The sequence below is a fragment of the Rhopilema esculentum genome, chromosome 6 (genome assembly GCF_057945365.1).
Source record: "Rhopilema esculentum isolate cy_ngs chromosome 6, ASM5794536v1, whole genome shotgun sequence".
Taxonomy (NCBI): domain Eukaryota; kingdom Metazoa; phylum Cnidaria; class Scyphozoa; order Rhizostomeae; family Rhizostomatidae; genus Rhopilema; species Rhopilema esculentum.
Window position 1 is genome coordinate 11092672 of NC_142820.1, and position 16651 is coordinate 11109322.

Sequence of the window (16651 nt, forward strand, 5' to 3'; positions counted from 1 at the left end):
GAATACGAGGGCAAATGGCCTAATTTCTGAGCGAAATCAAGAGGATAGTTCGCAATTAGATTTATAAACCATGCTGTTATGACTGTAGACAAATCGAGACACGAAAGATGAAGCTCGTGGGTATCTTAACTATTTTCCAATAAGGAATAAAAGAAAATTTATGATTTGTTCAAAAACGCACCCTACAAAACAACTTTGTCTGGCACACCAAACAACAGTTCTGTAACTTGCAAAATCTTTATTTAACTTTGTTTGCCAAGTAAAAGGGATTTGGCATAGAAAAGGCAAAAGCCCATAGGGGATTGCTGTTCTATAAAATATTGCGGTTGACCATTCATTGTTATTCAGCCATATTAACTTGGATATTGTATATTTAGTATAATTATGTTAACCGGTATATTGTAATTAATCAATTTTATGTTGAAAAAATATTTTGAGTTTGAGTTTGAGTTTGGATGAAATAATTTAATGCCAGATATCTACCTTTTTAGTAAAAGATTTTCTTCTTGAAAAGCACTCAATCAAGAAACAATGACAATGTAATGGCTTTATTAATTAAGTTTCTATAGAAACTATAGAAAAAATTTAAAGTTTCTAAACAACTATACCGATAGAATTTTAGATTCAAAATCAATCTTAAATAATGTTTGTTGTTTTAACCATACAACTTACGACTGTCATGCCTTGATATCAATAGGTTATCTTCTCTAAAACAGTTATCTGACTTGAGTGTTACATCATTTTGATGCAAAATTTCTTGTATTTTAGCACATACTGAGCCAACAGGCAAATGTGCCTTGCCTTGTTTTGAAGTTCAGAGACGTCTCAGTGATGTTAGATTGTGCATTAGACATGTCATCATTGCAGTACTTTTTGCCTGTCAAACAAGTAGCAAGGTATTTCAATAGGAATTAGTATTTTTAGTAGTATCTGATACTTTTATTCTATCCTTGATTACATTACAACTAACTATATGGTATTTTCTATTGTTCCTGTTTTTTTAACATATAAATTAGGAATTTTAATTTTCAGGGTTATAATTATATCTAAAGAAGCTTGAATGCCATTTAGGGCCAAAGCTGGCTCTGTGTGTAGGTGAAAGGCTTACCTATATCTGTTAAGAGAGTATTCATGTTAAAATGAATCTTGCTATAATATTATTAATATACTTTACTTTGATATTTTTCTAAGCTGCCATGAACCACATTTAAAGCTATGGAAGAGCTATTCATCAGAAGTAAAGGAAAGTGACAAGCTGGTGAGGCTTTTTAATGAACTCACTAATAATGTTTATATTGTCAAATGCTCCAAAATTGACTGGTTCATATTGTTTACCAGCATGCAGTAAATGATAATAGTGAGGATACACCAATATCTTGCCAAAAGACTAAATGCTTGAAAGTGCCAAAAATTCTTTCTTGTCAGTGCTGCAGGGCTTTAAACTTTTCATTTAAATAACAATAATTGAAATTATGATTTTTCATGTTTGTAATATTCAAATTCAGTACTTTATCTTTTCACTATGCCTATAATGGCCACATAATATACATTTGTAGCCAACTGAATGGCTAAAATTGAAAACTTATATTTCACACTTTAAAAAACTAGATATTACCAAATGTTTCTTGACATGTTCTATATCGTGTCTTCTAGAACTTGTATGAAGTTGCAAATCACATTTTCATTGATAGTGAGCCAGAATTCATTTTGCCAGAGGTGATTCATGCTTTCTTATGCCTATTTTTGCTAACTAGTATTATTTAAACTTTGCATCATTAAATTATTGTTATAAGAATGCAGAAATGTACGTCAGATCTTTTTAGAGAAGAAGTAGAATGTCGAATGCTATTTTTTATTATGCACAACTATATTAATTGAGTTTGATTAGAAGAAACTTAAGAGTAAGAAATAGGTAATTCATGATTAGATGACTTGAATTCAACTTTGTAAGTCAAAATGAAGCAAGAATGTAAAGACAGTGTGATCATAAAACTATTTTAAAAATTTTGGACAGGAAGTGTACCTAGTAGTCAACATTCTTTTTAACTTACAACAAATATGTCTGTTATCTGCAAATCATAGTGACTACTTAATGTCTCACAAGTAGTGTTTCCAAAGAGAAAGCTGTTTACACCAAAGCTTGTTTAGATTACCTTAACTAACTAGGGTTATAATGTCCCCTTCCAGGACTTGTGGAAATTGCCTTTTGAATGTTGTTCCTCTTTTTAAACTGCTTGATCCTCAAGATGATTTTTCTTAAATAATCCTATTTCTTCAGCAAGGCTTGGTAGACTTTGCTGATTTGGATATAATTCTGATCTCAAACTACCACAACATACTAGCACTGCCATATATTACAGAGGTAAGAATTTTACATTTATTGGTAGTTTAAACAGATCTTGTCAATTTTAATTAAAAACCTGTGCCCATGTCTTGTTGTGATTTTTCTCTTTCAATTGTTGCAGTATTCTGAGTTCAAAGGGAAAGTTTATGCTACAGAACCAACTCTTCAAATTGGCAGGTATGTAACTGCAATGACAGGTCCATGCACTCTGTTTAACTTATATTTTTCATAATCAAAAATAAGCATTTTGATGGAGAGAGAGAGAGAGAGAGAGAGAGAGAGAGAGAGAGAGAGAGAGAGAGAGAGAGAGAGAGAGAGAGAGAGAGAGAGAGAGAGAGAGAGAGAGAGAGAGAGAGAGAGAGAGAGAGAGAGAGAGAGAGAGAGAGAGAGAGAGAGAGAGAGAGAGAGAGAGAGAGACTCTGAATTTTCTGATTACTCTATTTACCCCTTCACTTTTCTCTAACATCTCCCCTAATTTATTTTCCAATAAAGCTCACTTTAGTAAATGAATGCCTTTTTGATTAAAGAAGATTTTAATTGGAAAATATAGAACTCATTGCTTTTCAAAAGGAACATGAAGTCCAGATAAATTTCGGATTTGCCCTTTTTACTATAGTGTTTTAAATGGTGAGTTTGAAAACTTCCAGCCTTTCAATAAGAATTGACCCTTTCATATTGATAAGACCCAATATGCCTTGGTCTAAGTTTGCAATTATTTGCCAAAAGTTCAGAAATTAAAGGCTAAAAGTTGTTTGAAAAATTGAATGAATTTTTATGGGGTATGTCTGTTGCCAGTAAGACTCCTAGTGTGGCCTTTTATGCAGATTTAGTGGTAAATGCAATGTTCCTGGTTTCTTTTACTGTAATTTTGGAATTGGAGTTGATCATGTAATTGTGATGTAGAACCCATTAATGTTATATCTAAAAACAATGCTCTTCAATTTCCTTTCTTGCTTTCTTTTGATTCTTATATAGTGTTGATCTTTTCCAATCGAAATAGATTGTTAATGGAAGAGCTGGTAGCCTACAAGGAAAACGGTTATTCCTCAAACTCGACAATGTGGAAGAACCAGCAGATCAGAAGGTACGCTCATCTTCAAAGGCTTTTTCAATTGAGCTTAAAGACTCATTGCTAACAATGAGCCATTGCGCTACGTAAGCATCCCATAATGCATTTTTAGACTGTCAAAAATCAATTACTGCCATTGTTTGGACCGTCGCCACGCTCGCAAAGGCCCATTGTTAGCAATGAGTCTTTAAGGGTCATTCATAGAAGGAGTTGTAAAACTTCACACAACGATATTTGCATACTTTAGTGACGAAAGCTTCTCACTATGTATAATATATATTGGCACTTAGAATCATACTGCTGGGAGCAGGATATTACCACATAGGAAAACACAAAAGATCCCTGTTTACACGTGGCTTCCCTTATCGAAGGCAACAGTATCAAGATCAAAGTCATTTCTGATATTTTTGTTAGAAAGGAAAATAGTGAAAAAATTCGATTTCAACTTACAATCTAACATTACAAAAACATTCAAAACTCTGAAAATAGCACGGAAAAGCGCAAAAGTGTGTCCGCTTTATATTTTCCCTTTTCTGTGCTATTTTCAAATTTTGCGGTACTAGTGGCTCTTTTAAAACTCTGTAAAGGGTACCGCGATTCGAACAGGGTACATATTAAATATTGAAAAACCTCCATCTACTTTATGGTAATAATTCTCTCTCGAGTCTCTGATGTGTGTCACTGATAAATTCTTCTCTAATGCTAACATTTTCGATAATCTTCCAAGATCATCGAACTTAAACTTGCATGGTATTTTCCTCTAAAGAAACTTTTGACTGGAATGAACCGGAAAATAAAATTTGCCACACAAAATTGGCAACTTTTTTGGCACGCCCGCTGTAAAGATAAACTTGAATTTTTCTAAAGTGGCTGCCATGGGCTATAAGGGAATGCTCTGAGAGAAAATTTCGAATCTTTAGCAGACAATTCATTCCTGCATTCGCCATTTGAAAACATGGTAAAAGAAAGTGGAAAATTTCAAGGACGAGGACGTGAACTCCCGGGAGTTTTGCGGAATGAAAAGCTTTGTTTTCCTCGAAAAAGTTTCGAAATTCCGTCTGCACTTGCAAATCCCGGAAAAAAATTTTTTTCCTGTGAAGGTTTTCTTTAGAGGAAAATAAGATTAAATCGAGATCTTTGTCGCTCAATACAATTCTGTATAAAATAAAGTCTGCCTCAATAGCTAATGAAACGAATCAGTTGTCTTTTCTTTCTCCAATGCCTACAGCATGCTTGTCTAACCTTTTTGTTTCTTGTAATTTTCATTGTCAATTGAACAAAATCCAATAAGACGGTTTCATAAAGGGGACATGATTGATTTAGCATCCTATCGCGAGGCTTGCGAAAACGGATTTGTATCTGTAAACAAAAATCTCTGCATTGGTGTGCGTATTGCCATTAGCTCACTATCTATAATCACTATCTAATATCTAGTACGTATTTTCAAGACTTGCACATCCTGAATAACTTAATCTCTAGCATTTTCTCCAGACATTAGCCTTTATTTGCCAAAGTCTTCAATGATATCAAATAAATCTGTCGCTTCTTCGTGATCTGTATAATGTTCGTCAATTGTTCCTAATTGTTTCAGTTCCTCTCTCAAACTGCCTGGACTTTTAGCTGCTTCCAAATATGCCTCTGGAATGTAAACTTCAGCTGCATCGATGTCAAATGACGCTAATTTTGCGGGTAAACTCTTTCTATGCGGCTTTGACGAAGATACATGGTGTTTATGATCTGCATACTGGGACAAAATAGAGTTTTTCTCAACAGAGCTGTGTCGTCGCTTTTCTTCAGGAATTCCCAATAAAGAATGTTGTTTGGTAGGTAAAGAGAATTTTCGAGGTACATCAGGTTTTCCATCGCTGATATGTCGAACATGAACCGCTGGTGCTTTTAAAGGAATTTTATTTTCCTCAAGTATCTTTTGACTGCATACGTTTTTTGAGTATTGTCGAGGCGAACCAATTGATTGTTTATGTTGGTTCACTTTTTCTTGCTGTCCGAGCGGTGCTTTAATTGCGACCCTGTTTTCCAGCATTTCTCTCATAGGAGAATTAACAGCACCGAGAGTGTTCAATCACCTTTGACGATTCAAGTGTCGAAGTTGGCAAATTACAGCTCAATTTGTATTTTCCGTGCATAAATAAGTGTTGATTTTGCTTCCTTCGGGTAGTCAACTTCGTCAACGGCGCTCCCGTCCTTAATCTAATTTCCGCTGGTAACAAATGATTCACTTCACGAATTGTGTTTTATCTCATTTTGTGGATTACTGTTATTGGGTCATTTAAAGGGTGGAATGTGCTCTTTTTCATGTAACTTAGGAACCCAAACACTTGAAAAGTTCCTCCCGACAACAATGTGCTCTTTATATTATCTATAGTACTCTTATTGGATGAATTATGGAAGCAAATGACCATAAACACTGGCTTCCGGGGGGTTTCAATCGGTAGCTTTTTTTAGTATCATCAAAGGCTGTGTATGATAATATGCGACCATAATCGAAAGAAGGAAAATTTTTCTTTTGACTCTTATGCAACAAAGCCATTTTTCTAGCTTCTGTATTTTTCCTGTCCTCCCGTAGTTTCAAGGAATGTTGAGAATAAGTTTTCAGCCCCATCTTATCGCGAAGGCTTGAATAAGCAACTCTGAAAATATGTGGCCTTCAAAATCATCCTTGAGACGAATTTCATTTTTAAGCATCTTTAGCATTTTTTGCTCAAACATATTTTTAGCAAATAACAGAATTGAATCAAATATTTAGAAAAAAAATCTTCTTAAGGTTTTATTTCGTCCGTTCAATAGAACTTTATCAAATGTATTGATAGTGTAATATTAATCAATTAATTGCATTATTGAGTCAGATGATTAAATAAGAAGCTTAGCTTTTCAAAGCTAATTAGTTGCTACAAATATTTACAGATTTGAAAAATTATAAAAAAATTAGATCAATCTTCTAGAAGAGGGAAAGCGTGATATTTCGTTGATATACACAAGTTGCCGTGCAATTTTGGCAATTTCAGACTGTCGAAGGCGCACCTTTTTCTGTGTTGTTTGTACATGGTCATTTGTAAATCTGTAAATCAGGCTTTTTTAATTTAGTAAATTAGTTAAAAAAGAGGAGAAATTAAATATCTTCTCACTTAGTGATTGGGTTTCTCTACTCTATATATCACCCCCTCGTTTTTAGCGACCTCATTTACATTTTAATTTGAAAAGTGAATTGTTTCTTCACAGCTTTTAATGCCTGGCTTACCCATAGAGCTTACCACAATAGAGCTAAGAATAGTTCTAATGACGATATCCTTTTAATCACCGCTGTTAAACAGTGATTAAGTAGGGCGTTTTTGTTCAATATTTCTTTTAGATAATGGCGTCTCTGTTATTGTGTAATATAGAAAACTTTAGACCTATATATTGTGAAATATTGCATTGTTATTTTAACGAGCAGCATACATGTGTTCAAAATAGCTGCGTTCCGACTCTGTTGTTACCTATTTCGCATTGAGTTGGATTAAAAAGTCATTTCAACAAGGAATTTAATGGCCGAGGCACTTGAAGGGTAAAAATCTGATTCTTTGTAATCCATTTTTTCAAAAATCTTTTAGAATGAATTCACAAAAGGGTCTCTGATGTACTGAAAGTAAAAAATAAATGAAATGAAATAGGATTTGTAGAAAAATGAATTAATTAGAATTCAAGGGACCATATAAAGGGGACTAATGAAAAGTAACATGATGTTGCAACAAGAAAGCAGTTTTTTAAAAGTTTAGTACATCTTATTTTTAAGTTATTTTTCCTTTTATTTTGCTTCAATTATTATACAGTTAATCAAGATAGGAGTGAGTATTTAGGCCTGATCAGTATGGCGCCATCATGTGGTGCTTTTTGTCTGTTTCCATGCCCAATGTCCGTTTCCTTATTGAGTTTTTTCAAAGAAAGCTTTAGAGACAAATCTCAAGGCTGCTAAGCCTTTCTAGCAACTTTACCCTCTCTGAATCTCCAATCTATCTACAACTTTCTGTTTTAATTGTTGAAATGACAAAATATCTTTATTTTTCTGTAGATTTCTACCGCACCCCTTTAGTGAACTTACAAACCCAGAAGCCTGGAAGGCATTGTACAAGTATGACTTCAATGCTTATACAATATATTTCTGAATTTTGATTTCCTTTTCATTCAACTTTTTCTTTTTAATTGTTCTTTAAAATTCAGTTTCTTCTAAAATTTCATCATCACAGCATCTTAGTTATCACAACAGCACCTTGGATAAATACTAAACGAAGCCAAAACTTGTTGCGTATTAATTTAAAAACATTATTAAGTTTATGAATATCATATTTTGTTTCATATCATAAATATCGGTTATTTTATGAAATTTGTTATGAAAAGATCATTTGGTATCAAACACAGAAAAAAGTGCCAGAAATTTTTCTTTGAAGTGATTATATGTTGCCAGAAAAATTGATGTAATGTTTATTAGCAAGCGTTTCGCAGCTCTCAGTGTTTAGCTTTAATGGCATTTATGAATCATTTTTATGACATTCAAAGATTTCATTTTTCAGCATCCATGATGTGAAATCTTCAATTACAAAGATCCACCCATTAGATTACAGTGAGAAAATAGTGAGTGGCCATAATGATGATTCTTGTGTACTTTTAGAACTTGAAGAAAACATGGAAGTTGAACATTTTTTTCGATATGATAGGTGCATAACACAACTATTCTCGTTCAATTTTTCGTATAAGAGATATGTTGGATGACTCTCTTGAACAATTTGCTGCATTATAAAATTTATGAGAATAATGCAAATCGGCCAAAAAGACCATTATGCTTTTGTAATAAAAAAACTTTTAAAGCTTAGATTGAATCAAAGAATATTGCTCCTGAGCAGTATTTGGTTTTGATTTTGGCTTCAACTTTATCCCTTTTTTATTAAAAGGATTTTTGTACTGTTTGTCTACTTCTCTATTAGAATACTGATTTTATTGCCGTCGAATGTTGCTATGGCTGGTATTGTTATTGTTTTTTGTGTTGTTGTTGGGCTCTTGTTGTTGTTGAAGTCTTCGTTGTTGTTGCTGCTCTTTTCATTTTTGTTAATATTGCTGCTTCCCCTGTTCTTCCTGTTCTTTTTTATTTATCTGTATTGTTTTTGACAATGTTTGTGTAACAGTGTGTGTCTTGTCTATGTAATACAGTCATGTTCAGATTAAAAAGTAATTCAATTTGATGCAACTTTTCTTGTCATAAGGATATTTTTGGAATTTTGGAAATCACTCCTATCAGCTCAGGATTTTGTATCGGAAGTTGCAATTGGGTACTTCAAACAAATTTTCGAAAGGTTAGTGTTGAAATATTTATTGGATTTAAGGAAATATGAAGTGGATTCGATTTGAACCAAAAAAGGCCACAATCTTTCATCTAACGGATAATTCCTTTCAGTAATCGTCTGATATTTCTCTCTGCTCTGATTAACATTATTTCGGTGCCATTTGACGTTATTAAAGATGCTTAAAACACTTATAAATTGTTTATTTTCTGGATTCATTTCGTATATTGTCCAACAAAACGCATCTCCTATGGCAGTGAAAGCTTAGTATTCGAAGCGGAAATGATTTAATTGTAAAATTATTAAAGCTGATCTGAAATAAATAATATTTAGCATAATCCAGGTATTTTAAAATATTCTTATTCATGAATGTGAAAGAAATTTAACCATTGCCCCCGTATTCGGTAAAATACGTTCGTCATTAAACCACAGAATATTTGCCCTTTGACGTGAATGACATTTTCAACGGGACTCTTGTTGCTGGATGCAAAAACGTCATGTCTGCGGCTTTCTGGTGTTTCTCTTTGATTAAAATTGAAAAAATGAGGTTGACAAACTTATGTCTATAAAGTTACGTAATTTATATCGTAGTTTTGCTAACAGTGTCTACAAGTCATTGCTCTGGCCCCGTTTGTTTTAAACAGAATTCTCCAAATACACTTGCAACGTTTCAATATAATTACAAGATACAGTACTTAAATGATTCTATCAAAAATGAAAGATGTTTGCTAACAAACATCATATCTACGGCAGCTGAAAACATGCCATACGGTTGTAACTGCTTGCCTCCTTTGAATATTTAATTGGCCTGCAATTTCTTGCCTCCTTTGAATATTGTGTCTGAAGCAATGAGGTGAATAGAATATTCACCTAATTGATCTAAAGTTACCCAATTGTAAGAGCTTTTGAAAATGCTCGTCTACGTTCTTTGCTGACACGTACATGAACAGCTTGTAATAGTCATATAGATTTAGTAGGCCATATGACTTGGGAAAAGCTGCACTAGATCTAGATACGTTTTGTTTTTTGAATCCCACGAGTGTCACTGCCTGTGAGAAATTGTATGGTATGGCGTACTACAGTAGTTGTTGCTGTTGTTGTCATTTAATGTACACGTGATTAGAGAAGCCAAAATTTGAACGGATCGAGTTTGGAACCTAAGTTAGAATCTACGGAATTATACAGTCCTTTATTGGAATTAGAATTGGAGCCTAAACAATATATCGTTGTCTTTCTTATCCTTTATCTACTATCTATAGTACTGAACTTCCCACCAGCGTATATAGCAATTTCGCACACTGCCTTCAGCTTGCTTCGCACCGGATCCTGATGCTTTAAGTAGGCTCTTCCCCAGTCAGTTATACCATAGTAACTATACTTGGGGTAAAATGAAAGCATTGTATATATTAATCAGGGTGTTTTCTGATACACAAAGTCTAATTTAAGCCATAATGCCAAGACTCTTGGCAACTTTCTCATCATTTCATTGGATGTAGTGTTTCCATGAGAGGTTATTGTCGATTAGGACTTCTAAGGATTTCCATGATCCATTGCTACTAAGGGTTCACTATTTATGGAAATGCTTATTTTGGGCAGAGGATTTCGTCTTAATCTTAATCAATATTTATCATTCGATCCTTATTCAAGGCCTTTTTCTTTCAGATTTCGTACGTCTCAGCTTCATCTGTTTTCTCGACGCATCCGCAACCTTTAGATCAAGCTGGACTAAAATCTAGTGACATCATGATAATGAATTCCTTGACTGAAGCCCCCACTGTTAATCCAGATGGAATGTTACGAGAATTCTGCAACCACCTAAGTATTTTATTTATTCATATACCTTCGTTGTTTTAATCAGTAAAGAGCTGCTTGAATTTATTCAATAAATTCACATTTTGCCTTAGGGAGATTTTGTCTTTGCTTTTATCGGTATATCTTTTATGGAACCTGTGGTTACTTAGCTGATGAAAATGTAGACGTTTGACTCTTTTCGTGTTCAGACAGGTTCTGGAGTTTTAGTTTCTATTTCTTTCTGTTCATTGGCCTGACTGTATCAGTATTGAGGGTCCTGTATTTAAAGAGAAGCATGCATCCAATATAGTGTTTCTTTTACTAATAAGCAGTAGTTGTTTCCTGGTCTTGTGTAAAGGCTCATTGGCAAGCTCTGCTTTTGACTGTTAGTCAACTTAGAATGTTAAATCATTCCCTCCAATGAACGGTCAATAATCACCCTTTTCTTCAGAACAATTTATTTGCTTTTTGTCTTCGCTTTGAATTTCTCATATGCATTTTTCAGCTACCCTTCATTCGATATATTCTTTTCTTATGACAGCGGCTACACTCAAAAATGGTGGAAATGTATTGATTCCGTCGTACCCTTCCGTAAGTTTTCCATTAAAAGTCTATAGGTCTTCTAGACTTGCGAGTTAGTTTTTGAATTTGTATGATGCCGGAAAAGACATTTTTAGTCAAGCATGCTGCTGGAAGTTGAGAAATTAGAAAGAAGACGCTTTGGATATCAAATTAAATACGAGAAACTTATAAGCATTGGTCCACTTTGCTTTGGTCCACTTTGCCAAAATGGTCCACTTTGCTTTGATGATATCATTTATAATAATATATCACCAGAATGGTGATATATAACACTTGGTTTTACCCCAGAATGAACACAGCAAAGTGGACCATTTTTTAAATATCAATGAACCTAGCTTAAAAAGGTCATTTTACTAGTGTGGATTTATTTTCTTATGCAATGAATCTCAGTACCCAATGCTCTTCTTATTTCCCTTTTATTCAATAGATGTTTAATGTGTTCCTCTTGTCTTCCAGGGGGTCATCTATGATCTGTTTGAATACTTGGTATCCTTCCTCGATGGCTCTGGCTTGTCATTTGTTCCAATATTTTTCATTTCACCAGTGGCAGACAGTTCTTTAGCATACGCCAATATTTACGCTGAATGGTTGGTACCCAGTCAAAGACTTCTTTTATAGTATGCATACCTAGCCCTCTGTACTGCCATCTTTGTTTGCCATTTTTATAGGTTAGACCCCTGAAGTACACAAAAGGCAAAACAAGAAAGTTATTTTCTCTGTTTTTACGTTTACCATTCCAAAATGCTGAATGCAACTACCATTTTGCAAAACATTATATGAAATGAAGCCTACTGTTAGCTATTGAAAACCCGTGTTTAAACGTGAGCATTTTTACGCAGGAAAATTTATCTGCAAATTAACTGCTAAGCAATGTTTTTTAAAATAGCAGTGATCTAAAAATCTCAAATGAGCCTCTTTTGTCAGAGGAGACCCACAAGCCTAGAAGAGCTTGTACCCTAAACGCAGACAATATTTCCATGCTAGTCCTTACCCCGTCAATTTATTCCATTGTGGTTCTCTGTGAGGTGCCCTTTCTTGGTTTTAACCCAGAATGAACCAATAATTGTGTGCTGCTTTGTGAATTAAATCGTAAGCATCTTCTGTGTGATCTAGTAGCATAACGATTTTCGTTTAAGGTTATGTCAGAGTAAGCTGTCGAAAGTGTATCTTCCGGAATCACCGTTCACTCATGCTGAGGTTTGCTTTGAATGCCTAATAGTTAACATAAATGTTACGAAGATCTGCAGTAGATAACATAAATGTTTGTTTGGCTAAGAATTGTTTTTGATTGCTTAAGAACAGTGTTTGTGAAAGTCTTGATAGCCTTTCTTTTGCTATCACTATCGACAAGGATGATTCTGATTTGCCAAAATCCGAGTTCTCTATTTTTATCTTTGATTGACCGGCTATTCAGCGTCATTTCTCAGTTGTTATTGATGACACATGGCAGAAACCCATCACCATTTGTGACACGAGCTTATAAGTGGTTTGCCTCATAGTTCTTTTAGATGTAATTTATGCACCTTTAATTTTCTGTGATTCCCATTATTTTTTTCTGTCAATAAAAATTCATTTTAAAGTCTCATTACTAGTCTTACTGTTATTCAGAAATGCTAACGATATTGTTTTTATTTTCTAATTTATTAACGATATCATTTTTATCCTCCTTTTCAGCACATAAAAACCGGAAGACTGAGGCATTTCAAATCTTTACAAGGTAGATTTTTTGATTAATCGAAATGAAGCTATTTGTTTATTGCTTTTTTTCCAATCTTTTTATTTTCTTTCACATAATTTTATAGAATCATTAGTTTGCCGCCCTATTGTAAGAAATTATATTATTGTGATGATAAATTATAAAAGTGATATATAATTATAAATGATATTATCAAACAACATCAGTGGCATTTTTGTATCACCTTATTTTATCTTGGTAACTAGGAACTTTTTTTTATTCATAATCATTCACTATTTAATCTTGATAGAGATGGTTGTCAAATTTTAAGATGTGTTTCCTAATTTTTAATTCATTTTCTTTATATATTTCCTAGCGTAGAGTTTTCGATCTATGTTCTGACGTTTTAAAGTCTGAAGAGTGTCAGACGAAAAGCTTTAGTTTACTAAATGTTTGCTTTTTTCACAGCCATTTTCAAGTTTTGTACCACCAAAATATTGTCATTTTCTTTGGTTTGAATTGTTGCTATTTCCAATTTTTGTTTATAGAAAAGTGCTTTAAGACATCCAACATATAGAAAGCTGGTAATGCACGGATTAAGATTATCTCATTGAAACTGATGCGATGATCTAATAATAACATCTTTGCATCTTAGATGGATTTAGCAGTGCTTTCAAAACCCCTTGCATTGTGTTTACTGGTCATCCTTCATTGAGGTTTGGTGATGCTGTTCATTTCATGAATTTGTGGGGAAAATCATCAAACAACACAGTGATATTCATCGGTATGTAATGACTACCACTCAGGTGCTTGCTGATTGGCTTATACTTGATTGACAGGTGGCTAATGCCCCTTAAAAATCTGACGATTACCTTTTAAGTTCATGTTATAGAGAGAATGAATTTTCCACGAACAAATTCATTTTTGAAGCTGAATCGGAAAGCAGCTTATTATATTTTGTGCTGTTATATATCTTTCTGCTATCTGTATGATTTTCTTTTCAGAACCAGATTTTCCATACATAGAAGCCCTAAGTCCATTTCAACCGCTAGCTATGAGGGTATGTCTTTTCAAATCTGTGTTTTACCCTAACAGTATTTATTGAAACACTCTTTCTATATAACTCATTTCGTTAACTCGAAATCTGGGCATATTTTTGCTATTCTGCTTTTTCACCTAAATTAATTTGGGTCGTATTATTTCATTTCTGTCTAATGCAAAATTGCGTGTCTTCAGGCTTGCTATTGTCCGATCGACCCTCGACTCAATTTCACTCAAGTCAACAAATTGATCAAAGACCTTAAGGTATGTATAAATTTGTTCTTCTATGTAAGAAATCTCAGGGTTAAAGTAGCATTCATCACGGTAAGCTTCCATCTAAAGCTCTTTACGTTTTTTAATTAATATGTTAACTACCTAAATATAAATAAAGTACTTCAAAGCTCCTGAGTTTCTTTTTTTTCAAAGATATTTTTTGTAATTATCTAGGTAACTCTCCAACACCCATCTCACCCTATAGACGGATTTATTGAAAAAGTGGCGTAGAGATCTGAAAGCCTTATTGTGTTCCTTCTCATTTGGAAGTTCTTGTGGATGGAATGCAAACTCTGCTAACATCTTTTCAGTTATTTGCACATATTGTCCTGCATTTACCAATGAATACCTTTAGAAGCTCTTTTTTGCACTGTATAATGTCCTAACTGTTCACTAATTTTGATTCTGTTTTCAAGCCCAAGGAAATGATTGCTCCTGCAAAATATTTGAAACCTCCTCCGTTGCAACCACACCGCACTGATTTGTCGATCAACGTGGTAAGTTAATTTTTCAGGCGCTTTTATGTATTAAAAAAACTTATATATCAAGAAATATTTCAAAAAGAGATTACGTCTTGATAAATTTTTGGAATCACGTGTGAATTCGCTGTAGTTTATCTTTTAATGTATCGATAATGTAAAGCTTAAAATTTGTCTTCCAAAATGGTAAGTTGAATTTATAAGAACTACTGACAGAGAAGCCTGCCTATACAAACTGTCATGGTAACTCTTGCTAGGATTTCCGTTAGCTCGTATTGACTTGATGAAATCAAATACACAATTTTTTTTGTCATCAGTGGAGTCTGGTGAATGAAAAATGTTTGACTGACTCTCGAGAAGGTTTTCTTTGAGTGGTTTTATTACTTTATGCTAATAAAATGCTATAGCAAGTATTATATTTCACTGGAGGTAACATTGCTATTCTCTTTGTTCTGTGTGCAAACTATTTTTCTTGAAGGAGTGCAAACTAACTCCGTACGATAGATATGATACAATCAGTCTTGCAGTGCCGAAAAAATTTGAAACAGTGGCATTGTCTAGTGAGGTATGTCATTCACGCTTATTGTAAATTCTATTATACAATTTTAAAGCAAGAGTATTATTGTATTTTCGAATAGTATAAAATAATTGTTTTATAGATACGTTGCAGTTTTTCATGTTTGATGAGCTCCCTTTTTCTGTGTAGCATTTGCTCTACCAAACGTTTGAGTGTTTTTCTTGCAAGTCAGCCTGCTTGAGGATGGAATTTTTTCTACTTTTGATGTTCCTCATAATATTTTCTTGAAAAGGTCTTTTTTCTTTACTTTTTAGAGAATTGTTTTGTTATTAATTGTTCAAGGGTTACTGCTCTTTTTCAGCTGTGCTCTGAACTGTCTCCGAAAGAAGTCGAGCCTGGTGTTGCCATTTCCTCTTTGTCTGGAGTTCTTGTCACACGTGATAACAAGATGACTCTGAATTCATATACAAGCAAGAAATCGTATGTAACGCAAATATATGTTTTCTGTTGCTTCTAGTTTAAGCTTTCAAGGTATCTTCACTTGCTCCATTTTTTTGTTTGGCAACTTTCCATTTTGTGTCTTTGGAAATTTTTCTTTTGACTTGGAACTTCTTTTACGAATCAAATTGATTTTTAAGTTGACTAGAAAGCCAATTATGACAGATAACTAGATTTAAAACCAACAATGGCAAGTGCGATCTTGTTGCTAAAAAATTGTCATCATTCCGTAGATATGGATCAAGCACTGGTAACAGACTGTTTGGTGATGTTTCAGTGGATCAGTTAATCGCGGCATTGGAAGAGGTAACGTTTATCAGCATAGTCTTCTGTGCAGTACTTGGTGAATTATCAGTGAAAGTATTTTTACCCAGAGATATTGTTGTTATAAACAATGGGATCGATTTGGATAAAAGCTAGCGACAGAGCTCACCTTTGTTTTTAATGTAAGCCAGATATTTGAATGAATTACGTATTTCAAACGAATCGCCCATCAACTGAAGAGTCAGTGCGCTCCTTTTTCGGGGAAGAGGTGTTGGAACAATTTTGCATAAAATAACTAAGAAATTCCGGTTCATGCGGCACTGCCTTGTTTCATCGCGTATAGTTGGTATCCCTGCAGTGCAAACTTTTTCTTGTTATTTATGCATATGGCCCTTCCAGGTATGAAAAGGTTAGCTAGTATCCCTTCTCAAGTATTTTGCGTTCATCGTCTAGAATGGCATTGTTGGAGCCCAGTGGGATACACAAGAGAATGGTGGATATATCATACATTTAGTAAGAATTTTGTTTACATTTTCATTCCTGTCTGTCCAAGTAAACGTCATTACAACAAGGAAGTCTAGCAAGCTTACACCTTTTTGGAAGATGTAGTCATCTGTTGAGTCATTTGTGACATTTGATATCATCAGTACCTTTTTCTCGTGTAATGTCTCAAAAGAAGAATGTTTTGCTGTGTTTTTTACAGGAAAGGGTTACACAGTAAGAACACCTAATGAAAATAAAACTGTTCCCTTGTGTTATAGAGTTTTCCTTGCACAAAACAACTTTCT

At 33.9% G+C, this 16651-nt stretch overlaps 1 protein-coding gene across 1 annotated transcript in view; it reads left to right on the top strand.

Moving 5' to 3' along the window:
- The window catches only part of LOC135686386 (integrator complex subunit 9 homolog), an 18938-nt gene continuing 2287 nt past the window's right edge, over window positions 1–16651 (top strand). The window contains exons 1-23 of the mRNA XM_065202606.2: window positions 1–116; window positions 769–896; window positions 1192–1258; window positions 1654–1716; window positions 2279–2362; window positions 2466–2521; window positions 3345–3428; window positions 7480–7539; window positions 7979–8039; window positions 8666–8755; window positions 10406–10562; window positions 11076–11125; window positions 11573–11703; window positions 12253–12313; window positions 12791–12833; window positions 13447–13575; window positions 13796–13851; window positions 14028–14096; window positions 14522–14602; window positions 15063–15149; window positions 15463–15581; window positions 15833–15905; window positions 16317–16376. Coding sequence (XP_065058678.2) covers window positions 108–116; window positions 769–896; window positions 1192–1258; window positions 1654–1716; window positions 2279–2362; window positions 2466–2521; window positions 3345–3428; window positions 7480–7539; window positions 7979–8039; window positions 8666–8755; window positions 10406–10562; window positions 11076–11125; window positions 11573–11703; window positions 12253–12313; window positions 12791–12833; window positions 13447–13575; window positions 13796–13851; window positions 14028–14096; window positions 14522–14602; window positions 15063–15149; window positions 15463–15581; window positions 15833–15905; window positions 16317–16376 — 1818 coding nt within the window. The 5' untranslated portion in view covers window positions 1–107. The remainder of the gene's footprint in view (window positions 117–768; window positions 897–1191; window positions 1259–1653; window positions 1717–2278; window positions 2363–2465; window positions 2522–3344; window positions 3429–7479; window positions 7540–7978; window positions 8040–8665; window positions 8756–10405; window positions 10563–11075; window positions 11126–11572; window positions 11704–12252; window positions 12314–12790; window positions 12834–13446; window positions 13576–13795; window positions 13852–14027; window positions 14097–14521; window positions 14603–15062; window positions 15150–15462; window positions 15582–15832; window positions 15906–16316; window positions 16377–16651) is intronic.